The sequence below is a fragment of the Acanthochromis polyacanthus genome, chromosome 12 (genome assembly GCF_021347895.1).
Source record: "Acanthochromis polyacanthus isolate Apoly-LR-REF ecotype Palm Island chromosome 12, KAUST_Apoly_ChrSc, whole genome shotgun sequence".
NCBI classification, from domain to species: Eukaryota; Metazoa; Chordata; class Actinopteri; family Pomacentridae; genus Acanthochromis; species Acanthochromis polyacanthus.
Genome location: NC_067124.1, coordinates 10,981,497 through 11,009,221, shown reverse-complemented (window position 1 = coordinate 11,009,221; position 27,725 = coordinate 10,981,497). Strand labels below are relative to the sequence as shown.

The following is a 27,725-nucleotide window of genomic DNA, read 5'->3' as shown; positions in this document are numbered from 1 at the left end:
ACAAGCACAGCCACCAGATTCTCACAACAAGACAGAGAAGGAGAAAGAAAGAAAAAAACAGAAAACTGGGACAATATTTATAGAGAAGCTCTTCCCTCTTCCTGATGATCTGGTGGAACGGGACAGATGAAACATGTAGCGGGGAAAAACATCCAGTGGAAGGAAACACAAACAGATAAAGCAGTGACAGGAATGAGACCAAAATGAAAGTACCAGAGGGGGTATGCTGCTGACATGAAGAAAATGTAATGTGAAAGTGGGTGCAGAGATGTGTTGCTGTGAGACATGACTCCTCCATGGATGTGTTTTCTTTTCTCCTACTAGAATTAACTCTCCATCCTTCACATCTCCATCTCACTTCTGTGCTACAAGAAGATTTCCAAAAAAAGGAAACTATGTAAGATAATCCTGGGAAGGGATACCGTGCTGCACACTTGAGGAGATAAAAGGATAAAACGGGATGAAAAATTTGAAAGGAAAAGTACAAGCTCCCTGTGGGGTATTAATGAATTTCACCGTTGTCTCAGCAGCACCTGTAATGTCTTCTGTTGCGGCTGGATACAGAATAACAATCAGCAGAGCAGTCAGACTTAAACTAAAGCCCTCAGTCTAATCAAGGTCAGAGGTCAGCAGAGCAGGCTGGCTGTTACGGTCACATATCAAAGAGAAGCACTCCTGTAAATCCACCGGATTCTTGCAACACACAGTCGGGGAGGGAGCGTGGAAGAGTGACAGGCAACATGTGCGCCAATCAATAAAACGCTCAGCAGTCAAGTGATGCAGCAAACATGAATGCTGCTCTGTTGGACAAACGCACACACAGGAGTCGGGGCAGTCAAAAGCAAAGCAAGGTGCATATGCAAACAGTCACGTGTTTGCACCTGTGCAGAGTCCATACTACCAAAAACAGACAAACGACTTGAACTGTCCCGCCCCACACATGCATACACATCTCATGTAGTCCTGTGCTAGCTGTCATCACTCTCATGTCAGCACTGTCTCCCACCTTTATACTTCTCTCTGACGTTTTCATAAGCCTGGATGAAGTCCTGCTCCTCAGCATTGGGAGGCAGGTAAGCAGGTTCGTACATTGCCATGCCGTCGCCCTCGCCCTCCTCTTCTTCTTCGTCTTCTTTCTTTAAGGTCAGCTTTTGTTCCTCTGTGTCTCGATGTGTGTGAGGCAGCCTGTGCTGTCCTCTGTATGCTCTCTCAGCTGTGTGTGAACCCTCCACAGCTCTCAACTTCATTCCACAGCCCAGCGCCACACCCCCCAACACTCCCACCCCTCTTCTCTTCCATACCCTCCCATAGCCTGGCTCAGAAATACCAATATAAATGCAAGGCCCCTCCTCTTAAAGACACACAGACTGAAGCAGCAGACACACATTCCCAGTGTCCTGCTTAGCAAGCACAAAACAGCAGCAGCTAAAGCAGAGCATGAGGCTCTCTGGCAACGCTTCAACTCAACCAGACTGTAATGGATGGCAAGCAGATTGTATGAGCACAGATACAGGATGTTACTGCCAAAGACATCTTACAAACTCAGGTCTCTTATGAGTAACCCCATGAAATAGTTAGCACTAATATCATCACTCATCATAAATCTACGGTTTAAAAAATAAGTTATCATCATGGAAATGTTAATGACAGCTGGACAAGATCAATAACATTAGTAAGTAACAGTTTCTATCTATTTCTTTATGTACAAGGGTAGAAAATCAAACTACAATGACAGCCTTCAGAGAGACCAACGTGAAAGTAAAAGTTCAACTACACAAATCGAAACTCAAAGCAAAACTGCTATGTCGGCTCACAGTATATAATTAGATGTCAGCATCTAGTGGTGACACGTTTTCTACAAATACTGGTAAAGTCTGTTTAAAGGAAATCCATGGATTCAAAACACATTAAACATGTCTGAAAAGACCAACTAGATACATGTGAAAAGACCATGCAATATGTGGTGCTGAACTGTAGAGTTTTCATCATTTTTATCCTTTGGGTGGACCAGAAATTGAGGCTCCACTGGAGAATGACACATCCCCAAAACACTGACATTATGAAAACTAGAGCACATTAGGATTAGTGGTTCTCCTACTCAATCCCAAGTTACGACACTACAGTCTCGAGTTTTCCAGCTAACTTTGCCTTTGTTGAGCAAAACCATCTTTCCTGCATGCTGGAATTTGCAGAACATCTTGGTTTTCCAATTTTCTGAATAATAATGAGCACAAGAAGGGGACTTTGTAAAGAGCCTCATTGATGGAGGGTTGAGGATCACCACCAACACCTCTGCAGTGACCATTTTATAGCAGGTAGTCTTACAAACATCCATCTGAAGCTGAAACAGATCATTTGCTGCTGGTGGTGAATTGGGCTAAATAGACTACTTTCTCAGCCTCCATCCAGCCATCCCATGGTCATCTAGTGTCTTTAGTTGTAAAACATGCCCACAAATGAAAGTAAGTTGCCTTATGTGACTACTTACTCCACCAAGGAGCACAGAGGAGTTATGTGATGATCGGTGTACATTTGTCCTTCTGTTTGTCTGTCTGTCTGTCTTTCTGTGCACAACATTCAGTCCCTCCAGGAATTTGCGATGTTGCGATCGCGCGAATTAATAATTATGTTAATCAACAATTCAAAAGTAATGGCTGTTTTTGATTATTTAATTTTCAATAAATTTTTATTTATTGTTACTTTTGTGAGTTTCAAGTGATTTCAGTGAGAATTGTGGGTTTTTCCTTCTTTAACTGAGGGGTACCAACAATTTTGTCCACGTGTGTATATACAGCATATGAATGTGTAGACTTGAAAGTTTCCTTTGATAAACGTGTTGTAAATTATATACACTCAAAGAAAATAAAATAAAAAATTACAGCATAAAAAAATGACCACATTCTATGCTGTCATGATTTCTGCCACGGAGTTTTTTCAAGATTTCAGCTGTCGGAAATGATACGACTGAGCATCCTTGATGAAGCACTTGTTGCCTTATAATTTTAGACTTTTACCAGATGAATTCTAGATTGGTATTTAACAACACTGAAAAGAGTATGTAGTCTTTGTCTGTGATTTACACATCCTCAATTTTACATGTGTTGTAGGAGATGCAAGGGACCCTTAACAGGCAGATTATCAGATGAAGCTGACATCCACACACATACACAGAGGTATACATGACACCAATTTGCACATTTCAGGTGGTTCACACATTGCAACATGCAACCCCACTTTTAGATCCTCTAATGTGGAAAGCTTGGGTGTGGAAGCTAACAAACACATGCAATGAATCCCCTGCATGCACCTGTTGAGTATTGTTGAATGAGATCTGGGAAACAAAGTTGCACACCCACACACACACATGTTCACATACTTTTTTTTCATCCTTCGTCAGCTTTTATCTGACTCATTCTGGTCACACGCTGTTTAAAGTTGCAGCTTTAGTAAACAAACAGATATCATGAAGCCAGATATGGTTGTCCAACTGTTTAGGAGTGGACGGAAAGCTCGAATGATCTAGCAAGTACCCCGTGAGACATTCAAGTACGTTCTAAGTGTCACCACATTCATGCGTGTGTGGGGAAATGAGGTTATGTGATCCAGTGTCAGTGACTGTTAATAGTTTGTGATGTGCTAAAGGTTTAGTTTTAGTTGTCACTTACCTTCCACTTCCCAGCAGTTAAATACTGATGTCACAGTAATGTTTGGTAAGTGTGAGTCTGACTTCTAATTTGTCATGTGACAAAAACGTCCTATCAGTGACATTATACTGTCATCCCAGATAGCAAACTATGGGTGAATCAATGTTGAATCTATGTTGAGACCTAACGTAGAAATTATACAGAAAGCGCAAGGTTGATACAATGTTGAGTCAACGTTTGCTTACATAGATTACATGTTTGCAAACATAGATTCAACATTAATTAAACATTGACCTGTCAAACATTTTAATTAAACCAAAATACAATGTTGATTCAATGGCATCTTTTAAACACAAATTTCAATGTTGACAAAATGTTGTTGAATCAACGTTGATCCAACCATCAATCTTCAACCGTAATCACAATTCAACCTTCTTAACCCTAATTCAACATTGATTTAACGTCTTTTGCTATTTGGGTAAAGTGTGATTTATGGTTGAAAAGCAAACGTTGACTCAACATTTTATCAACCTTGCGCTTTCTGTATAATTTCTACGTTAGGTCTCAACATAGATTCAACATTGATTCACCCATAGTTTGCTATCTGGGATGGTTTTATGTACAGCTAGGCTTAACCAGATTGGCATTTGAAGCATGTATCCTCCACCGCGACCAATGTCCTTTGTTACAATTTTGATTATTAAGACAGTAATTCAGATTCCGAACATAATTTAAAGGGTTTTTGTTCTCACTTGAAATTTGGTGTTTTTTGTGTAATCTTCCTGAGACAAAAACTGCAAGAAAGCAGGAAGAAAAATTCTACTCTGTCATCTGAATCTGCACCAAAATATTATGACATTTTCCTTTGTTCATGCCTCCTTTAAATTCGGCCTGGAAGTTTTGGTGTCATCTTGCTGACAGACTGACAAACAAATCACTGCCTGATGGTGTAACTCACGTTAGTCCTTCTGCACCCAGCAGTTCATTCTTTTTGTCTAATATTGATTTTCTTTCCTTTTGTTTGTAATCTTTAAATGTCATTTATCATTTGGAAAGCACTTTGGGCCCATTGTTTTATATGTGTTGTATAAATAACGATAACTTCACTTGACCAGCAGCTCTGTGCATCTTTATGTGTCAGAATCCAGAGTCAACAGACTGATATCATCCTTGTGTTGTGCTTGTCCCTGTTTCTTGAGAATTGTAACCATTTAGCCATTTACTTCTATCTTTGGATGAGGTTAGGTTGACTCCATATTAATCCATGTGTGCACTTTGGGCTTTTAAAGCGTGCTTGTGATCGCAGCTTCCCACACTTTGACCTTTTTGGAAAGGATGACATGTAGTGATGGTTATGCAAGGTTGCACTTAAGCTTAATAGATTCTATTGCACACCAATAGTGTCCAAAAGTTTGGGGTCACCCAGACAATTTCATGTTTTCTGATTCATTTAATGTCATCTTCATTGAAAAAAATGCCTTTTTTTTCAAAAATAAGGACATTTCTAAGTGACTCCAAACTTTTGAACGGTAGTGTGCAATATTTGCCTGAAAGGGCTTCTGTTTCACAATTCATATTTTAATAGACAAAAATAATAAAATGAATACAAAAATAAATGAATATTGGCAAGGTAACTATCTCAACAAGGCCTATATTATTGTAATGTGATTGAGACAGTGAGATCTGAAAACATGTGAAATGTGTCTTAAGAAAACATAACAGTATCATCCAGTACATTCAGTATCTGAGAAACTGTTTGTCCTGCTAGTAAAATTTCCAGTTGGAGTGAGCATAAAGCTATAGACACACAGTTCTGCCGCCGCCGCCGCAGCTGCTACAACAGGGAGTTTGGATTAGACTTATCGTGTTTCCTCTCAGGAAAGTGTCCTGGCTGATGTCAGTTCGGCCTTGGCCAAAGAAATGTCTGATAGTCAGGCTGAGCTGCAGCGATTTTCCTTTTCCTACATCAGATCTCCACTATTTTTCTACAACAGACTCCTACACAAGCGAGCTTGGAACTCGGGCAGGGATAATATAGTCTTCACTTCCCTCATCCTTTGTATGAGCTGTACCATCATAAAACTGCTCAGCAAGACATTCTTCTATTCCGGCAGCTTAATCCATTATCTTTGCACAGTATATCTCTGTTAGTGGACATTATCTTATCGGTGTTTGCCAATGTCTCTGTTCTCAATCATCTTTAAGGCCACAGGCTGCCATGATATTAATCAATGCACTTTGTGACGTTATTATGTATTGACACAACAATAAACCAGCGTGATTTAATTAAAGTGACAAGTGGAGTGGAGGTGTGTGTTGCTACACACACCTCCACTCCACTGTCATCAGCTTGGCTGCTCACGGCATTTGTTGAATATTCAGTAGTTACCCCAGCGGTGGATGTCAAGGGCATATCTGCACTGCAACTCCCTTTGAATGTATTCATCGCGCTGCAGGCGTCAACTTTCTTAGACACTGGCCAAAACACAATAGCTACCAGCTGGAGTGTGTTACTAAGGCACAAACAGGGTGGACATCTCTTTTATGATGAGACTGTATCCTGTAGCAGTTGGCTGCTTCATTTTCAAATGTGATTGAACTAAGACATCCTAGAACATTAAGATATAACTCCTCAGCATTTTTTTATTTAATAAGGAGTGATAGAGAATTCCCCCTTGTTTCATTTGAAGAAATTTGCAAAAGTTGTGCAGCATTTATTACATTTACTGAATATGCACCCCTGGGGGATTTTATACAAAAGGGGAATGGTATTACTAATACAAGGTCAGCCTCCAGGGGAGATTGTCTAGTCAAATTTAGAAAACCCTTCTTTGCACAGAATGTCTTATCTATTAAAGAATGTACAAACTGGAATACTCTACCTATAGCTATTAGAAAAAGCTCCACCTTTGTCAATTTTAAGAGACAGTATAAGGCATGGCTGATTAACAGTCAAACACGTGAACATTGAGAAAATCAGACAGTTTAAAAACAAGCACTTTAACTATGAGCACTTGCTCAAAGGCTCTGCCTAGTAAGCACTTTCCTAAAATAGTCGTATTTTTGGGTAGGTTTACCCCAGCCAGAATGAATTCATCATTGTCTTTGTTTTTCTACATTGTTCTTTAAAAAAAAAAAAAAAACATCCGTAACTCTGTATGTTTTTCTTTTATGTTTGGGACAACAGATGGAAATTAGCACTTGTGCTAAATCTTGGCATATTTACTGCAACCTTGAGTAAGCCTATGAGATTGTATGTTTATAAATATCCACTGTCCCACCCAAATAAAGAAAGAAATGAAATGAAAGTATAGTATTTTGAAAGAGACCCAATGCAGTGCTTAATGCTGATTTATTGATAGGTTTCTATTTACAATCAGCTAAGGAGGCTTGTGGAGCAGGAGCTCATTGCAACATTGCTGTGAAGGCTTCTGTCAACAGTGTGGATATTTTTATGGAAGCAAAGCAACTAGATACCTGAAAAATTATTGATTAGAGGTAAATATCTCTGCATTAAATTTACAAAAAATTGGTTTCAGCACACATCACATTTTAATTGGTATGAAAAGTGTTGATGTGTGTGTTTTCAAGAAACTGCACAAACTGATGTGCTTTTAGAGATCGCTAAAGCAATACACATAGATTGGTGTGGCCAGAATATGTGGCACAGAGCTATTCTTGAATTATTTAATGATAATTTAACATTTATTTGAGCTACTTAGATTGCAGATGTTACCAATGAAGGCTTTCACCTGCTTATAGGTCACATCTTGTACTACAGAGCTTTGCACATGAAGTTCACCTGGCATTTTTTTCCCATGATGCCTTCAGGGCTCTACATAAACATCTGTTGGCAAATAGCAACCAGCAGCAGTGGTAATACTGATCCCCACTGTGTAAAGTTAAGCTATAGAAGTAGTGAGAAGTGAACTGTCTTTGACCCTCTTGCTCAAGTCCTGTCGCATAAAATGCATAAAAAACAGACTAATGTTAGCACCAAATTTCTGCCTGCACCTGACATTTTTTCTGGATATTTTTAGCATGTGTGAAAATATTATTGCAATTTATTGTTGCCGTTTGTCATGTTTTATCTGTGAAATCTTCCAAGCCTAACTATGCATGGAATTTTGCCCCACATTTGCAAATGGCATTATATAATGAATCTGCAAATGCGCAATAATGTTCAGTGTGGTGGTGACTTGCCATAAATAATGAAGTGTGTCAGCTCCTTGTTAGGTAGATTGCTGACTCAGACTCTAAAAATGTAATATCCTATGCACATGGAATAAATAAATGAAATAAAATATTTTCAAGAGGCATTAATTAAACGTATTGCACATAAATACCCTACCAATTAAACTTAATATGAATTTATAAGACATTGTAGCTCTCAAGAACATTTAGCATTTTCCTCATTCAACCCCCTTCTATCAAGGTAATCTGATGAAGAAAATTGACAATTGGTGCTGATTGACTTTCACGCTGATACAGATGAAACCTACTAACAGTACAAATTTGTTTTAACCGAACTACATATGAAATCACAAATGTGCACCACAGATATGCATTTTGGAAGTTACACACGTGGACAAAATTGTTGGTACCCCTCAGTTAAAGAAGGAAAAACCCACAATTCTCACTGAAATCACTTGAAACTCACAAAAGTAACAATAAATAAAAATTTATTGAAAATTAAATAATCAAAAACAGCCATTACTTTTGAATTGTTGATTAACATAATTATTTAAAAAAACAAACTAATGAAACAGGCCTGGACAAAAATGATGGTACCTCTATAAAAGATTGAAAACTATTTGACCAGAGTGACATGATTAACTCAGGTGTGTCATTTAATTGACATCACAGGTGTTTCCAAACTCATAATCAGTCAGTCTGCCTATTTAAAGGGAGACAAGTAGTCACCCTGCTGTTTGGTGAAAAGGTGTGTACCACACTGAACATGGACAACAGAAAGCGAAGGAGAGAATTGTCCCAGGACATCCGAAAAAAAATTATAGACAAACATCTTAAAGGTAAAGGCTATAAGACCATCTCTAAACAGCTTGAAGTTCCTGTGACAACAGTGGCTCATATTATTCAGAAGTTCAAGACCCACGGGACAGTAGCCAACCTCCCTGGACGTGGCCGCAAGAGGAAAATTGATGACAAATTGAAGAGACGGATCGTTCGAATTGTATCCAAAGAGTCCAGAGCAACCTCCAAAGAAATTAAAGGTGAACTCCAAGGCCAAGGTACATCAGTGTCAGATCGCACCATTCGTCGTTGTTTGAGCCAAAGTGGACTTCATGGGAGACGACCAAGGAGGACACCACTGCTGAAAAAAACTCATAAAAAAGCCAGACTGGAATTTGCAAAAATGCATGTTGACAAGCCACAAAGCTTCTGGGAGAATGTCCTTTGGACAGATGAGACCAAACTGGAGCTTTTTGGTAAGGCACATCAACTCTATGTTCATAGACTCAAAAACCAAGCATACGAAGAAAAGAACACTGTCCCTACGGTGAAACATGGAGGAGGCTCAGTAATGTTTTGGGGCTGCTTTGCTGCATCTGGCACAGGGTGTCTTGAAAGTGTGCAAGGTACGATGAAATCTGAAGACTATCAAGGCATTCTGGAGAGAAATGTGCTGCCTAGTGTCAGAAAGCTTGGTCTCAGTCGCAGGTCATGGGTCTTCCAACAGGACAACGATCCAAAACACACAGCCAAAAACACCCAAGAATGGCTGAGAGAAAAGCGTTGGACTATTCTAAAGTGGCCTTCTATGAGCCCAGATCTGAATCCCATTGAACATATGTGGAAGGAGCTGAAACATGCCATTTGGAGAAGACACCCATCAAACCTGAGACAACTGGAGCTGTTTGCTCATGAGGAGTGGGCCAAAATACCTGTTGACAGCTGCAGAACGCTCATTGACAAATACAGAAATCGTTTAATTGCAGTGATTGCCTCAAAAGGTTGTGCAACAAAATATTAAGTTATGGGTACCATCATTTTTGTCCAGCCCTATTTCATTAGTTTGTTTTTTTAAATAATTATGTTAATCAACAATTCAAAAGTGATGGCTGATTTTGATTATTTAATTTTCAATAAATTTTTATTTATTGTTACTTTTGTGAGTTTCAAGTGATTTCAGTGAGAATTGTGGGTTTTTCCTTCTTTAACTGAGGGGTACCAACAATTTTGTCCACGTGTGTAAATTGCCAGGCTTTTCAAATCCACGCAGTCCACAATATTGAGTACTGCATCCCCATCTACATTCAGGTCATCATCCATGTAAGTGTAACACACAATACACACACTCATGTAAATGATAAAACCAAACAACAACAACAAAAAAGAAACATTATCACCAGGGACGGCTGGTATAAATGGGCTACCAGGGTTAAGTCCTCTCAGGCCAACACAAAAATGATGAGAAATTTATTTTTCAAATAATTTGCAACAGATTGTTTTAAGTTTAGGTGAAAACAAAGGTAGGAACAGCACCAATTAGTCAAAAGAAAAACACAGAATATCTCTAAATGGGCTTATTTTTTACAACCCCAGCAGATACAGTCCGCTTTCATTCATTTCGTTCTTGTAAGTGACTGACAGGTGTCATGTCCCGCCCCCGTGATTTACTGATCATTTGGGCTAACTTCAGTCAGCCCACAGGCCCAGTGTTGCCAACTTAGCGACTTTCTCGCTAAATCTAGCGACTTTTCAAAGCTCCTAGCGACTTTCTTTTGTCAAAAGCGACTAGCGACAAATCTAGCGACTTTTTCTGACGTTTTGGAGACTCTGATAGGAAAACTCAGCTCATTCTGCAGTTACTGTTTTCAACAAGCAGCAGGTGCTGCTGTGAGCTTCTCCCCCTCCCAGAGCACAGGCTGTCAGTCCAGTAACCCCGCAGCAGACCCAGTGAGGGGAGGGGGAGACCCACATCACTCCGCGGCCAGACGGCAGATGAATCACGCATGCGCAAAGTCACTACAGATCCCATCCAGACTTACGGAGCCATATAAATGAAAATGTTTCTTCACTGTCATGCTAAAATAAACCACAGCATTTAGCCTCTAGTGAAAAAACATATTTTGGGTGTTTTATACTCACTTTTTGGTCTCTTCCACAACGTTATTCCTCTCTCCTACAACGTTGATTACAATTACATACAAACTGGGAAATATGCAAAGGCGATGACGTCATTTTGCGACTTCTAGCGACTTTTAGGACAGCCAATAGCGACTTTCCTTACTGAGGAGTTGGCAACAGTGCACAGGCCTTTGACGCAGCGAGAAAAGGTTAAGCTATGGCCGGCGTTAGCATGAACGAGGTGGATTATTTGCTTTCATGTCCATTTTCCTCAATGTCTTTGGAGGAAAAGCTGGAAGTCAAGAGACTGGGATCACATCAGCCCTCGATGTGAGCTTCTTTTCAAATAAGGTAGGGCCATGTTGACCTGTTAAAGGACTGTGACACCTTGTTTTTGCTGAGGTCATCTGTTGTACTGAAGGCGTGTTTTGCACTACATGTCGCCAAACAGTTGTAATAAGACAGTTGCAGCAGGCTATCTGTGGGCAGTTGTTGCAGTTGGAACATGTTTTGTAGTGGTGTGTGTGTGTGTGTGTGTGTGAGTGAGAGAGTGAGTGTGTGTGTGAGTGAGAGTGTTGATGTAGAGCACTAAAAATGTATGTAATGTAATCGATGTAACTGCGTGTATCATAGGTGATGTTGCTTTTGCAGCTGTGTTAACCATTTAATTGGTATTATGCATTTGTTAGCCCACCCAACAAATTTCACCACCAGCCGCCACTGATTATCACATTTAAAGCAGTGCGACACATACGTTAAGGTATTACCTAATGCCTAATGTATAAATAATATTTTCCCGATTTTGCATTGTACTCTTGCCATCTGCTGTTCATCCTATAAAACAACTGTTCATAGGATGCACTCGTTCTAGCTCACAGAACCAATCTTTCAAGGGTGGAATTCTAGAGTTCTTCCGTTCTCTTAGCAGAATCTGTCGCCTATCATTATTCCTGTTTGTATGAATGAAGCATTTTGACATCCATGTACAATTGCTGGATCTCCGAGCACATATAATCTGGGAGAGAACTCAGAACTGTCACCTGTAATTTCCCTAATACAGTTGTGTATTTTACTCCAGTACTCCAAGATTTCGGAAAAATGCCACAGAGCGTGAAGCAGGTTTCCATTGTCTTTTTGACATTTCCATCAATTTGGTGCACTAATCATGGTGTTTAGTCAGCATCTTGATATGGCACACCTGTGAGGTGGGATGGATTATCTTAGCAAAGGAGAAGTGCTCACTATCACAGATTTAGACAGATTTGTGAACAATATTTGAGAGAAATGGTGATATTGTGTATGTGGAAAAAGTTTCAGATCTTTGAGTTCATCTTATAAAAAATGGGAGCAAAAACAAAAGTGTCGCGTATATATTTATGTTGAGTGTATATGTCCTTCTTCATCTTTTATTTCTTTGATTAGGCTAAATTGAAGATGTTTATTTACTAATGTTACTACCCCCTTGCTACTTCTGGACCCGACACTAGCAAATGTATGTCCAACCCAGTCTTTACAAAGTTTATTAGTGTTCTCAACATCTAAATTAGTTTCTTGCAAAAAAACAAAACAAAATCATAATGTTTACTTTTTAACAAATTCCGGACTTTCTTTCTTTTGATAGGATTCCCAAGACCTTTGACATTCCAGGTGGACAAGTTTAGCTTGCTCTGACTAGATGTCATAGTACAACCATTTGTGATTATTAGAAGGGTAAACCATTAGTGGATTTCTGCTCTTAATAAATGTAATGTTGCCACACTGCATTAATAGGATAAATAAAAAGGTGACAAAACCAAAACATAAAAAATAAACAATTACAGGAAAGATTTAAAGTTATCCTCTTTATATTGCGCTCATGTGTTGCACTATTAGGTGTACCCCACATGACCCAGCATTCCCCAAGTCACTGTCCGTAACTCTAACATCAAGTGGTTTGCCCAGGCTAGCTAAAAGAATCACCACTTGCAGGGACAATCAAGATCTACTGATTACTTTGGGCTATTTAGAACATCGTATTAAATAATAATCTACAATTGCAAGCAGGCATAGGGTGTGAACAAAAAAATAAATTTACCAGCTGGCTACTCCGTATAGCCGTGCCAGAGATCCTCTTAACATCAAGTTCACTGCATATCGCCATAATGTTCCAGTTTATAGTCTCTGGATGAAGTCTATTGCCTTTTGCAGTGCTGGAGCCTTTCCCAGCTGACTCGGGCAAAGGCAGGGGACACCCTGGACAGGTCGCCAGTCTGTCACAGGGCTACATATACAGACAGACAATCACACTCACATTCACAACTATGGGCAATTTAGAGCAACCAATTAACCTCAGCATATTTTTGGACTGTGGGAGGAAGCCGGAGTGCCCGGAGAAAACCCACGCATGCACAGGGAGAACATGCAAACTCCATGCAGAAAGATCCCAGGCCCACCCCGGGATTTGAACCGGGGATCTTCTTCCTGCAAGGCGAAAGTGCTAACCACTATGTCACTGTGCAGCCCTCTCAGATTATCGCGTCTGGATTTGTCCTCAATCAGGGCCATTCTGTCTTGCAAAGCACGGAGTTCGTCTTTAGTGGCTGGAGGATTTTCTTTCTGTTTAGTAAGAGTGTCTTCGATTCCGCTTACCCTCTCCTCAACTTACATAATGCAGTTCATGAGAAAGGAAAGTTTTTCTTCCACTGATGCTGTAGTTTTCTTGATCAGCTTTAAGTCCTCCATGTCCACCGACATCTTTTGAAGCATATCGAAAAGGCTTTTGTTTGTAATGCTTTCATTTGCTTTTGCTCCCTTCATGTCACAGTTCTCATCCTGATTACTCATGGCTTCCAGGTGGGCAGCGCATGTGACAACTTTTCTTTGCTCTTCAAGGTTTTTCGATTTATTTTTCAGAGTTTTTGACATTTCTTGATTTGCCCAGCTTCTGTCCCGTTTATTTCATCGATCCATATGAATCGATGAGTTTGAAGGATAAATCATCAAGTGGTATGTTCAGCAAAAGACCTACGCAGTCATCTTGGTCGTGGTGCCACCTGACCGAATGTGGTCATTTAATTTAGATGTACCCACAAACAAAATAACCTTTTTGCTCAGCACAGGTGTGCGTTATGCATGTGTACGTTACGCACGGATACCGAATCGTATGACCTAAATATGAACCGAGTAGCGGGAATGGATGGGACTCGGAAACACCCCCACGATTTAATCTGTTGTTCCTTTTATCATTTTGGAAGGGCAAGTTCCGATATCTCTGCAATGGTCAATTTGTAGTAGGATCGCAATATCTATCTCACAATGATACAGAAATCTTTAACAAATCCATGGATCCAGACTATAAGCTGCATCACTGTCAAAATGTTATCATTTGGTCTTTGCGTCATTTCTGACCTTTTCCTGAAAATTTCATCCAAATCCATTAGTTTTTGGGTAATGTTGCTAACAGAAAGGTATGTTTCCTTCTGTTTGGTATCCTAGTGGGGCTGACGTACAAACACAGCTTGTATCATTAACAAGATAAATGTCTTTCACACTGCTTGGTTCTGAAAATGAGTCGTCAGTCTTCACAAATCACAGCACATCTTTTATATCAAGGCATCCAGGGGATTACTGAGGAGCAGCTCACTGCTGATGGAAAAAAAAAGCCATGGGGGAAACAAACTAAACCCGGTGTGTACACACACTAGAATGCGCATGCACACACCGACGGGAGTTTAACACTGGCCAACAGCTTGACTGATAGTGTTAAAAAGGCCAGGACCCCCCCACTTCCCCACACTCTACACAAGACATCTGACCAATCAGAGGCCAGAACCGGTGCATGGGTATGTCATGCACATTATCGGCACACAAAAAGGAGAGAAGAAAAAAAAGGTGATTATAGCAGCGTCGGACTCTGCAAGGGTATGCAGAAATATTTGTACGTGTGTCTCCTGAAACGTAAGTGTGACTTGTTTGCTGCCGTGGTGTGTGTGTGTTGTTGTATTGCTTCAATTACGTTACGTTACATTGTCTAGTTTATGACGTTTCTGAGTAGAGCTGTATGTGCAAAGTCCGTTATGGGCTCATTACGTTACTGAGAGTGAGCGACGCAGTACTTGCTGCAATTTAGTCCTTCTGTGTGTTCTGTTTATATCATACGAGCATGCACCTGTTGTACTTGTATAATACACAGATAGCTTTGTTTAATTACTCACAGCTACACCTACAGCTAGGACGGTCAAGCACCCACGTTCACGAGGCTGCTCATGTTTAGAAGCACATATTGTGGCTTACAGTATTTGTAATAGAGAGCTGAATAGTAATTATTGTGTTAATTTGCACCCATGTCATAAGTGAGTTGGCTATTGATTTAGCTGTTTTCTGTTATCATTAAGGACTAAGGCATGTTATTTTGTACGTTGCCCTTACTGTATACATATAGAATGAATGTCAGTATTTATGGGTATTGTACATAATATTCATTGCTTCTATATTCTGTATTGCAAAACCACATTCAAACAAATAAATCCATTGGACTGCAACGTCGTCTATTTCTGTTCTTGCCGGACACCCTGCAGCGGGCCAAATTCATTAACCAGTAATATAGTGTTTTTCAGATAGTGTGGCTGTGGAAGATGACAAAAGTCTAAAAAACACTTGTGGCCGCTGTTGTTAAGGGAGACTTTATAGCCTGTAAAACAAAGCTTTTCTCCTGCTAGATTTGTACAGATTTGTCAGTAGAGACGTGGTTTGAAAGCTAAATAAGTCTCAGAATGCTTTTTGGCCTGTATGTAGTGAAATTTGACAGATATCTTACTATAATTTAGATTTGTATGATTATGCAAGACCAGAAATGCCTCCCATAAAACCTACTTCAGGTAAAATACACGATAAAGAATGCAACTTACACACGAACACATTTCATATCACATAAGTCAGGAACATTTTATCTTCTCTGACAGCCCTCTATTTTTAACTGATGCATGTACTGTTGTGTGTTTCAGTATAAAAACTGAATAAATAACCTCTCTGCTTTCTTTTATTTCTCTAAAACTATGTTTGCCAGTTTGATGATAATCATCTGTTCATCACCAGTACAAAGCCCTGACACATTTCTCTGTCAGTTAGCCAAGAGTGACTGAATGCTCTCCCAATATGGTGCAATCAGGTTGCAATGTTGCTGTAATAACAGTAAAACTATGGCAGACAAATAGTCACAGAAACAGGCCTGGCTCCCTCTTCTGGATGTCCACAACAGAACCAAATGTACTGCATAGCAGGGGCCAGTTATTCTGCTGTTCAGATCTGGTCACTTCCTCGACATCTTTCGTTCTGGCTCATTTACAGAATTTGAAAATAATAGTGAGGGTCAGCATTCCTTCCCTGACGCAGCGTGTAATGAAGGCTACAAAGGTCAAATCTGTAAAGAAGAAAAGAAAGAAAGCAAGAAAATGGGAGAAATAAAGCTGTTTTATCTGAAAGGCTCCCTCAATGAGCATAGAATTTATTGTCTCCTGAAATAAGGCAGAGCTCTGTAACATCAGGGACACAACCAATGCTCTATGTAGGCAATGCTATTTGAGATGGGTGTGGGAAATGAGACAGATTTTCCAAAAGCAGTGATGACTTTCCAGGATGAACACAACCAGCCTGTTTAATAGAAAGTGCCACCTGCTGGTTGAATTAGTTATTGCTGTCTGATAGAAGGCCAGCATGGAGCTCTCTCGCTATATATACGTATGATAAGATGGTATTTAATAAGCTATCAAAGTGCTTCTTAAAGTGCAGCTGACATCCAAGAATAGGTTGTGACCTGTAGTTGAAAAGAAATCTCACATCACAATCACATCTCTCAAACCTGAAGACTATGATTAGAGACACTTTCATAAGTGAATCAGCTCAACAGTACAAAACTGCAAGGCACAATATGGTAAAATGTCAATGTATTCAGCTCTAAAGCTTCCATTAAATGTGTTTTATTGCACTATTATTAAAGCCGCTGGAGGGCAGGAGTCTTAAGCAACTGTCAGTGGTGCTGTAGCTACATTAGTGTGGATGGCGATTTACATTTTTAAAAGGTCATCCATTCTCTGGCACTGTCACGCTGGGGACGGATAACATGAGGAACACAAAGTGGATGACTCAGATAATTAACCACGCTTGACGTGTACGTCAGCGGGGTTATCTGGCTGGCTGGGTAAGTATGTATGTGTGTATGTCTATTCAGATATCTCTGCAAGTGCTCAAGTCGGGATAATCAAACTTGGCACTGAAGATCGGTCTAAGGTCCCCTGCTCAGTTGTGGAGTTAGAGGTCAGCAGATCAAGGTCAAGGTCACAGGGGTCACTTAGCACATTTCTTGCATATTGCATCATTAACCACGCCTGACGTACACCAGTGTTTCCCCTACATACACACGTGGACAAAATTGTTGGTACCCCTCAGTTAAAGAAGGAAAAACCCACAATTCTCACTGAAATCACTTGAAACTCACAAAAGTAACAATAAATAAAAATTTATTGAAAATTAAATAATCAAAAACAGCCATTACTTTTGAATTGTTGATTAACATAATTATTTAAAAAAAAAAAAAACTAATGAAACAGGCCTGGACAAAAATGATGGTACCTCTATAAAAGATTGAAAACTATTTGACCAGAGTGACATGATTAACTCAGGTGTGTCATTTAATTGACATCACAGGTGTTTCCAAACTCATAATCAGTCAGTCTGCCTATTTAAAGGGAGACAAGTAGTCACCCTGCTGTTTGGTGAAAAGGTGTGTACCACACTGAACATGGACAACAGAAAGCGAAGGAGAGAATTGTCCCAGGACATCTGAAAAAAAATTATAGACAAACATCTTAAAGGTAAAGGCTATAAGACCATCTCTAAACAGCTTGAAGTTCCTGTGACAACAGTGGCTCATATTATTCAGAAGTTCAAGACCCAGTACAGTACAGTAGCCAACCTCCCTGGACGTGGCCGCAAGAGGAAAATTGATGACAAATTGAAGAGACGGATCGTTGGAATTGTATCCAAAGAGTCCAGAGCAACCTCCAAAGAAATTAAAGGTGAACTCCAAGGCCAAGGTACATCAGTGTCAGATCGCACCATTCGTCGTTGTTTGAGCCAAAGTGGACTTCATGGGAGACGACCAAGGAGGACACCACTGCTGAAAAAAACTCATAAAAAAGCCAGACTGGAATTTGCAAAAATGCATGTTGACAAGCCACAAAGCTTCTGGGAGAATGTCCTTTGGACAGATGAGACCAAACTGGAGCTTTTTGGTAAGGCACATCAACTCTATGTTCATAGACTCAAAAACCAAGCATACGAAGAAAAGAACACTGTCCCTACAGTAAAACATGGAGGAGGCTCAGTAATGTTTTGGGGCTGCTTTGCTGCATCTGGCACAGGGTGTCTTGAAAGTGTGCAAGGTACGATGAAATCTGAAGACTATCAAGGCATTCTGGAGAGAAATGTGCTGCCTAGTGTCAGAAAGCTTGGTCTCAGTCGCAGGTCATGGGTCTTCCAACAGGACACCGATCCAAAACACACAGCCAAAAACACCCAAGAATGGCTGAGAGAAAAGCGTTGGACTATTCTAAAGTGGCCTTCTATGAGCCCAGATCTGAATCCCATTGAACATATGTGGAAGGAGCTGAAACATGCCATTTGGAGAAGACACCCATCAAACCTGAGACAACTGGAGCTGTTTGCTCATGAGGAGTGGGCCAAAATACCTGTTGACAGCTGCAGAACGCTCATTGACAAATACAGAAATCGTTTAATTGCAGTGATTGCCTCAAAAGGTTGTGCAACAAAATATTAAGTTAAGGGTACCATCATTTTTGTCCAGCCCTATTTCATTAGTTTGTTTTTTTAAATAATTATGTTAATCAACAATTCAAAAGTGATGGCTGATTTTGATTATTTAATTTTCAATAAATTTTTATTTATTGTTACTTTTGTGAGTTTCAAGTGATTTCAGTGAGAATTGTGGGTTTTTCCTTCTTTAACTGAGGGGTACCAACAATTTTGTCCACGTGTGTAAACTTTACTTGGGCGGCCCACCCAAGTCGATTGACACCTGCCCAAGAAGATGAATTAAAAAAAAAAAAAAAAACCACACGGTCATAATTACTGACACAGCGTAGGGAAAACAGTCCACCTGTCTGTCTCTCACTGGGTTGTCAGGCGCGTGCGCACACACCAACACACACGCGTGCTCGTGTATTCCGCCACCCCTCATTAGCTCGACACCACCTGCAGCGTTGCACAGCCCTGCTTGCTTCAAGTGTCTCAGAGGTAAGTAAGTAACTTTAATACATTTTCATCCCCTAAATTGAAATCATTAAATGTCTGAAAAGACGCACTGTTGTGTTTAACAGCAACAATATCTTAAAGGTAGGGTCCAAAGTGTTGTTCGTTGCGGTTAGTAAAGTTAAACAAAACATTCAACCTGGGTCCCTCCTCTCGGGCTAAGCCTACTGGGCAGCCTCCTGCCCCTGACAGCAGCAGCAGCAGCCGCAAACCGCTAATGTACAGCAGCAGTTGTCAGAAAAGCAAAATCAAGAAACAGTCCAAGGAGCTGTGGACCGATAGCCGGCAGTCACCGACAGCGGGAGCCTCGAGCGTTAACGAGCAGGGAAGAAGGTGTTAGCCATGGCGGTTAGCATCTGTCGCTAGCATTAGCTTCCCAGTTCACAACAACAGCGCTCCTATTTGTTATCTCTCCAGTTCGCAGCTCAAGCGGGTTATGGTAATGCTAGACTGGTTATTGGACAAGGCATCTGTAAAGTAAGTCGACTTGGACACGTGGCCTTGCAAGAAAGTTTTGTATTTCTTCATTTAAAAATACATGCGACAGAACAAATAAACTCACTTTCCTACTGAAAGTTTCCAGTCATTGGCTAATAAGGCAATCGCTGTTGCACCTCATTTTGCTATTAAATATTCATAAATAAATATTGTTGAGTGGGGAAAAGGTGACTGAAAATTTACCTATTGTAACTGTTACTTGTTCATATTTAGTTTACAATTTTAATAATAAAATCAGTCCTGGACAGGATGAAGCCACAGTGGTCCAAGAGCGGATGTCATTCAAGGAGCATGTGTCTTCAGGAGCATTTAAGGTTATACCATTTCCTTTCCCTAAAATATGGATTTTTTTGTATGTTTATTTATTTATTGATTTATTTATTTCTTAAACTCAAATTCTAATTATTTTTTTTCAGGAATTCTCTGTAAATCAGGATTCCATAATGACATTTTCTATTTTATGTCAACTTCTTTCTATCCTGGTTAGGACAAAAGCCAAGGAGCAATCCTGGAACTGCTGGCCAGTGAGTACGATGAATGGGGTGACGTCTACCCCTGCTTGTCCCAACTTGCTGCTGCAGCCCTCATCATCCCAGTGGCAAGTGTAAATTGTGAGAGAGATTTCTCAGCAATGAACAGGGTAAGTGATTTAAACCATAATAGCACAATGTGAATAATTTCAGTTAATTTTCTTGTGCTCTTTTGCATAATGGTTATGCAAGTTTTTTTTCCTCTTTTAAATCAAAAATGAACTGAGGAACAGGCTGCAAGGGGAGCATCTTGCTGCATGCATGCGCATCAGCATAAATGGACCTGACCCCCAATCCTTTCCATACAGAAAGGCATTGGAGACCTTTTTTTTTCAAAACAGAGAAAAATACACTGCTCTGACAAAAACTGTCAGCTTTGCAAGTAGCTTTAAATAGCTTTATTTCCCTTTTTTCGTTTTTCTTTTGGGTTCTGTTAGTGTTAAAGCAAGTCTGCAGCAGGCTTAAGTTGTATCTATGTGCAATAAATAACACATGGTTCATAAACCAGTTTGACTAGATTATTTTGAATGCACTTATCAAACACTGCGACATCCCCCTCCACCGCCCGGCCCACCACCACAAGTAAAATTCTCAATCTAGGGGAAACACTGCGTACACGTCAGTGGGGTTACTGCATTCGCTTCGGTATCTGGCTGTCTGGATAAGTATGTACAATACCTTGTGAAAGTATTCGGCCCCCTTGAACTTTTCAACTTTCGCCACATTTCAGGCTTCAAACATAAAGATATAAATTTAAATTTTTTGTCAAGAATCAACAACAATTGGGACACAATCGTGAAGTGGAACGAAATTTATTGGATATATATGCACCTGCTCTGTGATAGTCTCAGGGTTCTGTTTAAAGTGCAGAGAGCATCATGAAGACCAAGGAACACACCAGGCAGGTCCAGATACTGTTGTGGAGAGTTTAAAGCCGGATTTGGATACAAAAAGATTTCCCAAGCTTTAAACATCTCAAGGAGCACTGTGCAAGCAATCATATTGAAATGGAAGGAGTATCAGACCACTGCAAATCTACCAAGACCCGGCCGTCCCTCTAAACTTTCACCTCCAACAAGGAGAAGACTGATCAGAGATGCAGCCAAGAGGCCCATGATCACTCTGGATGAACTACAGAGATCTACAGCTGAGGTGGGAGAGTCTGTCCATCGGACAACAATCCGTCGTACACTGCACAAATCTGGCCTTTATGGAAGAGTGGCAAGAAGAAAGCCATTTCTCAAAGATATCCATAAAATGTCTCGTTTGAAGTTTGCCACAAGCCACCTGGGAGACACACCAAACATGTGGAACAAGGTGCTCTGGTCAGATGAAACCAAAATTGAACTTTTTGGCCACAATGCAAAACGATATGTTTGGCGTAAAAGCAACACAGCTCATCACCCTGAACACACCATCCCCACTGTCAACATGGTGGTGGCAGCCTCATGGTTTGGTCCTGCTTTTCTTCAGCAGGGACAGGGAAGATGGTTAAAATTGATGGGAAGATGAATGGAGCCAAATACAGGAGCATTCTGGAAGAAAACCTGTTGGAGTCTGCAAAAGACCTGAGACTGGGATGGAGATTTATCTTCCAACAGGACAATGATCCAAACATAAAGCCAATTCTACAATGGAATGGTTCACAATAAACGTATCCAGGTGTTAGAATGGCCAGTCAAAGTCCAGACCTGAATCCAATCGAGAATCTGTGCGCAGAGCTGAAGACTGCTGTTCACAAACGCTCTCCATCCAACCTCACTGAGCTCGAGCTGTTTTGCAAGGAAGAATGAGCAAGAATTTCAGTCTCTCGATGTGCACAAACTGATAGAGACATACCCCAAGCGACTTGCAGCTGTAATGCAGCAAAAGGTGGCGCTACAAAGTATTAATGCAAGGGGCCGAATAATATTGCACGCCCCACTTTCAGGTTTTATTTGTAAAAAAGTTTAAAATATCCAATAAATTTCGTTCCACTTCACGATTGTGTCCCACTTGTTGTTGATTACTTGACAAAAAATTAGATTTTATATCTTTATGTTTGAAGCCTGAAATGTGGCAAAAGGTTGAAAAGTTCAAGGGGGCCGAATACTTTCACAAGGCACTGTATGTGTGTATGTCCGTTCAGATATCTGGGAGTGGTTCCGCCATCTAGAGCGCCTGTATAATGAGAGTGGCGACATGACGGTCCAAAAAATTTTGGTCACGTGATCTATAGGAGCCATTTTGTTTCCAATTTATGAACGCCGGTTATGCCTGTTAACGTTGTTTACAACGCAGAGAGTAATTCTAGGTCTTTTTTGGCATCATAAATACCTGAAAAATGACGGGCTGTTGTGCCTTTGGGTGCACAAATCGATCGGAGAAGGGATTACACATGTTTAGATTTCCCAGGAGTAGTGAAAGAATGAAACTGTGGGAAAATAAAGTCCGGAGAGTGGGATGGAAACCGACTTCATCATGATTTTTGTGCCAGGTTAGTCCCATGTATGTACTTTCATGTTATGATGTATGGGTGAATGACAGATAGAAAAGTTTGATGTGATTTTTAGGCAGTTGTGGTTATTTTGACTTTGACCATTTTCATGCATGGAGATGCATGAAATACGGGCCGCTGAAGTTTAACGGGGTAACCCGTTAAACTTCAGCGGCCCATCTGAGCTTCGACAACAGCCTCCCTGTTCATTCACATGAGTTCCAATTCAACAAACAGCTGACAGTTTTCTGTTTCCTATTTTCTGTTTTCCGTCCAACCTGCAGTCACTTATCAGCCTCATATGACCCGAACAGGCTCCGTGTTGTTCACCTGTTTCTGGGCTGTAGCCGCCGTTAGCATGAGGATGCTGTTTAGCCATATGCTTACAGCTGCCAGCCACCGTACAGGCAGACGGGAAAACGTATTTTACTAAATTGACCGAAAGCTGCAAGCTCGATGATAGAAACATTATACACCCATGGAAAGCTTAGATTATCATGAATCCACCGGTATAAACCACTTTCAGATGTGATTACCACAGCGGGTAATATAAATACATGTTGTCCAACAAACAGCAAATAACGTAAACAGCACAACTCACCTTTGAAGGCTCAAAACTAGTCACAGATGAAAATATTCCACAAAACGGCCATAGTCCAACCTTGGACATCCAGACAAAACAAGCCAGTAAATATTTTGTCCAAAACATGTCTTGAAATCAGTAAACAAGCCATAGTTCGTGAATGTGCACCTCCGCTGCGCGTCCCATATTGAGTGAATGGGAAACAAAATGGCGTCAAATCCCCAGTAGACCCTGTGCACGTCAAAATGCTAACTTCCGGTTCTGACCGGGAGGGCTTACAGGTCCTTCCGGAGGCTATTTCGCAGCATGGAACCATGGAATCAAAAAAGAAAAACACTGTTTCTCTGCAAACAAAAATCTGATTTCAGCGTGTTCAAGTCGATATGGGAGGTACTGTAGTGTACTATTATGTTCGGCTTCTGTGTTATAATGGTTCTATAAGCTTCACCGTTTTCCAAAAAGACCGGCATTTCGGGCTCAGTGGATTGCCAAACTAGACAAAAAAATGTTTCACACTGAGCTGAGGATCGGGAATATTAGTGCATAGTCACTGATCAAACAGCAAATATCTGATAAACTATAACAACAATCCGTGCATCTTCAATCATTTGTTATTCCGTTTTGACACCTGATCAGATATAGAGGAAATCCAAGCATTTGTCATTTTTGTTCAAACAAAACTACAAATATAAAATGTCTTGCTGAACTCGACTAACCCTTTAAGCTGCAGTCAATTCCAGCCATTTTCAGTACAAAAAAATCGCTAACATTCTATTTGTAAATAAAAATATGACGAGAAATACAGGGAATATTGGACGCGCATCGCGAGGTGCATTTCCTTGAAAACGACCTATTCGTGGAGTATATACCAACTTCAAGACATGTTTTGGACAAAATATGTTACTGGCTTGTTTAGTCTGGATGTCCAAGGTTGGATTATGGCCGTTTTTTGTGGAATATTTTCGTAATAACGAACCCGGAAATGTGAGTCGCGCTGTGTACGTTAAAGCCGTGTATAGAGAACGGATGGATGGATATTCGTTGTTTTTCGGACAAATGTGTTTATATCACCCGCTGTGGTAATCACATCTGAAAGTGGTTTTTACCGGTGCATTCATCAGAATCTAAGCTTTCCATCGGCGTGTAGTGTTTGTATAATCGCATTTGCAGTTTCAGCATTTAGCAAATTGCTTATGCAGATCTCAAAGTGTACCGCAGATGGGACACTGAAGCGCAACTGAAGCGCAACGGGCTAAAGTACCAAAGACTAAAGTGTAAAGTGGATTCTAGTAGCTAACTAAGCAAAAAATAGTAATGTATAAATACTAGAAAATAAATGATAAGGTACATGTTTGGCAAGCCCTACAGTTAAGCTAGCGCTAGTTATGTAGGATGCGATGCCACTTACCTTCAAAGTTATATATGTACTGGGATATATAAAATTTGAATCCCTTTTCCCGTTTGCCTTTGAGGAGCTGACGAAAAATTGTCAACGAGACGATAAACATCATCAACAGAAATTTTAGGGCAAGTTGCCTAGGCATCTGGAAAAGTAAGTGTACTGCTGGCTTCTTCCATTTTGACAGTGCTGTAAGCAGGACCGGAAGTAACTGTAGCACCCGGAGTTTTTCAACCGGAACTAGCACATGCTATCATGCACAGGGTGCGTTGTCGCCACTCTCATTATACAGGCACTCTACTGCCATCTACTGAGGGCTGGTCTAGTTCCCTTACTGCCTGTTATGTAGGCGCTACATACGACGGCGTTAGATATCAGGGCTCTGTTCGCCAGCACTGATTACTCCAATAGTAAATCTCTTACCTCAGACCATAAAGTGTTGTGTGTGTGACAGAGAGAAAGAGAGTCTGTGTGTAGCATCATCTCACTATCAGATCATAGCCTCTCTATAATGAATTATTGAGTAGTACTTGCAGGGGTGTTTGCATTTAAGTAAAGCGAGGCTCTCAAAGCCAACACTTCTATATACTAGTTGTTTAGCAAATACTGGAAACATACCTCTTTAGAGAAACCCACAATTAATCCAAAAGGCTCAAGATTTTAGATTTTTCACAACCGACTGTGATACATTGTATTATGGTTAATGCAGTTTTGCACATCTTTGGTTCTGCTGCATTGATTTGGATCATCAAGCCCAATGATCACTTCGTGCAGGATCATTTTAAAAACATGAAACTCTGCCTGACAAAGCAACGACACACTTTTTTAGGTTAACAATAATGTACCAACAACTCCTAACTCAACATCAGTGGTATTAATCATTTTCACATGAATGATTTTTCTTTCTCGTCTCAATTCTATGGTTTCTGCCTTTAATTTACGCTAACATCTAAAATCAAGCAACACAGCAGCAATGCAACTGGCTGCACATCAGGGAAACTGATCATTTTAAGACATTTTATTGCCAACACCATTGATCTGATAGGGGTGTTCCATTTTTTTACCTCACAATACATGAGGACAATATAGCCCACTATAAACTCCTACATATATGTTTTTTTTGGTTTTATAATATCCACTGAGTGCACCATGTGTCTTTGCAACCGTGCTCGTCAATGAACTCATGTTAATTCAAATAATACGATAGAATTAAAACATACCGTTAACTGAGCAAATGTCAGTTCACTCCAACTACAAAAAAATAATAATTCTTTCCTACAGAAAGCAAAGAGTGGAACTGTTTCCACAGTCCGTGTACTTTGCGGCCATCCGTTTTCCGGATTGATATGGGTAAACGAAAAACGGGAAACCATCCGATTTTCGATTTCCGTTTGGATGAAGGTAAATGAAAAACGGGAAACGAGCCGTGTCCCGTTTTTCGTTTGGAAATCGAAAATCAAAAAACAGAAAACGAGCCTATATCTGATTTTCTACTGTGGTTTATTTCACACAAGTCGGGAAATAAAATACAAACGTCATTCCCTTTCGTGTGTCTCGCTTTGCCTTGGACAGTGCAGACAATGAGGCTGAAATAATGTGTATTCCCCTCATAACATGTTCTGGTAGATCCTCCTGTATAGTCATTTGTCTTTGTTGAGAATCTCTGAATAAATGCTATGAAGTTCTGATGATGAACAGAGGGGGATTTAACCAAAAACAAACAAAACAAAAACGCCAATATTTGAAGATAAGATACCCTGGAATTGAGTCTGGCAGTGTGATAAAATGCTCACAGTGGTGTTGATTTTTACTGTATCAGAAGTTGGACAGATTGCTCTAAAGATTGAATTACAGCGCGTTTGAATCTAGTTCCCACCCAGAGGGTATTGAGTCTACGTTTAGTTAGCAGGGTGATCGAGTAGCAACATCACACTTTATTACAAAAAGGAGAAGGAAAAGACATTGTTAGGCAGTGCGATGAATACTATTAACTGAGCAACACGCCATGTATAGCAAAAGCATTTATTCAGACAGAAATGTCACGTGCTGCATTACCAAACATGTTTGACAATCAAAGCATGATCGGAACAATCCACGTTTTGTTTTATTAATAAACTACGCTGATATCTAAACACAGGATAACTCCATCCTTCCGAATGCATGCGCGCTCCCGCGGCAGGGGATATAATTTCTATCGGGGTAACTACTTTGGCACGACACCTGTCCAAGGCAAAGTGAGACACACGAAAGGAATAACGTTTGTATTTTATTTCCCGACTTGAGTGAAATAAACCCACAGTAGAAAATCAGATATAGGCTCGTTTTCCGTTTTTCGATTTCCAAACGAAAAACGGGACACGGCTCGTTTCCCGTTTTTCGTTTACCTTCATCCAAACGGAAATCGAAAATCGGATGGTTTCCCATTTTCGTTTACCCATATCAATCCGGAAAACGGATGGCCGTAAATTACACGGACCTTCCACCCCCGTTTTTGCCTCCTTGTTTCATCTGTCAAGCCATGCTGACAGTTTTAGCTTCATTTGTTGTGTTATGGTGAATTTAGATTCAATTTAGCTGTATCATGAAAGTGACAAAAGTCTCTAAACTTGGTGAAATGCAACTGTAACCATCAGGATGTAGTTGTTATGGAAATTCTGCGATGTCGAGAGAGGATTGAGGAGGCATAGACAGTCTGGAGACTCAGATGGCTCAGGTTGAGAGGAAGGTTTACTGATATCTGGAGAAGTGATATAACAAAGCAGCACATTCATGTGAGCATTGGCAGCATCAATTCTGAGTATGATTTAAGGTGACTGTAGTCGACAAGAGTAATTTTTCCTTCACAGTAGTGACTATGATTGTACCACTACAGGTTGGTGGAAAAATGATTTTGTAAAATGCGTGAAGTGATTCTGATTTGTCACATTCATTGTACTCTGCCTCTAAAATGAACAGAAAATAGCCGGTCACCCACAAGGTGGCAGGTTTGACCTGGTATGAATCGGAGCATGACTCAGAGCATGACTCTCAGTCTCATGCATGCACAAAAGATTCTATACATTCTCCTGCCTCGGATCAAAGATGACATTTGACCCTTTCCTGTCCTCATGTACTGACCCCAAAGACATACTGTGGACAGCAAATCTTCTCCATGGTCAGTCTGACAGTTGACTTCCTGGAGAACTTTCAACTCATTCAG

The 27,725-nt window shown here is 40.4% G+C and overlaps 1 protein-coding gene across 6 annotated transcripts in view; it reads right to left on the bottom strand.

Moving 5' to 3' along the window:
* plecb (plectin b) overlaps window positions 1-27,725 on the bottom strand; it is a 214,155-nt gene that overhangs the window by 164,527 nt on the left and 21,903 nt on the right. The window contains exon 1 of one of the 6 annotated variants that reach the window (XM_051957221.1): window positions 1,007-1,251. The exons of the other annotated variants lie outside the window; for them this stretch is intronic. Within the exon in view, the coding sequence (XP_051813181.1) occupies window positions 1,007-1,247 (241 nt within the window). The 5' untranslated portion in view covers window positions 1,248-1,251. Of the gene's footprint in view, window positions 1-1,006; window positions 1,252-27,725 lie in introns of those variants that run through there. 6 annotated transcript variants of the gene reach the window in all.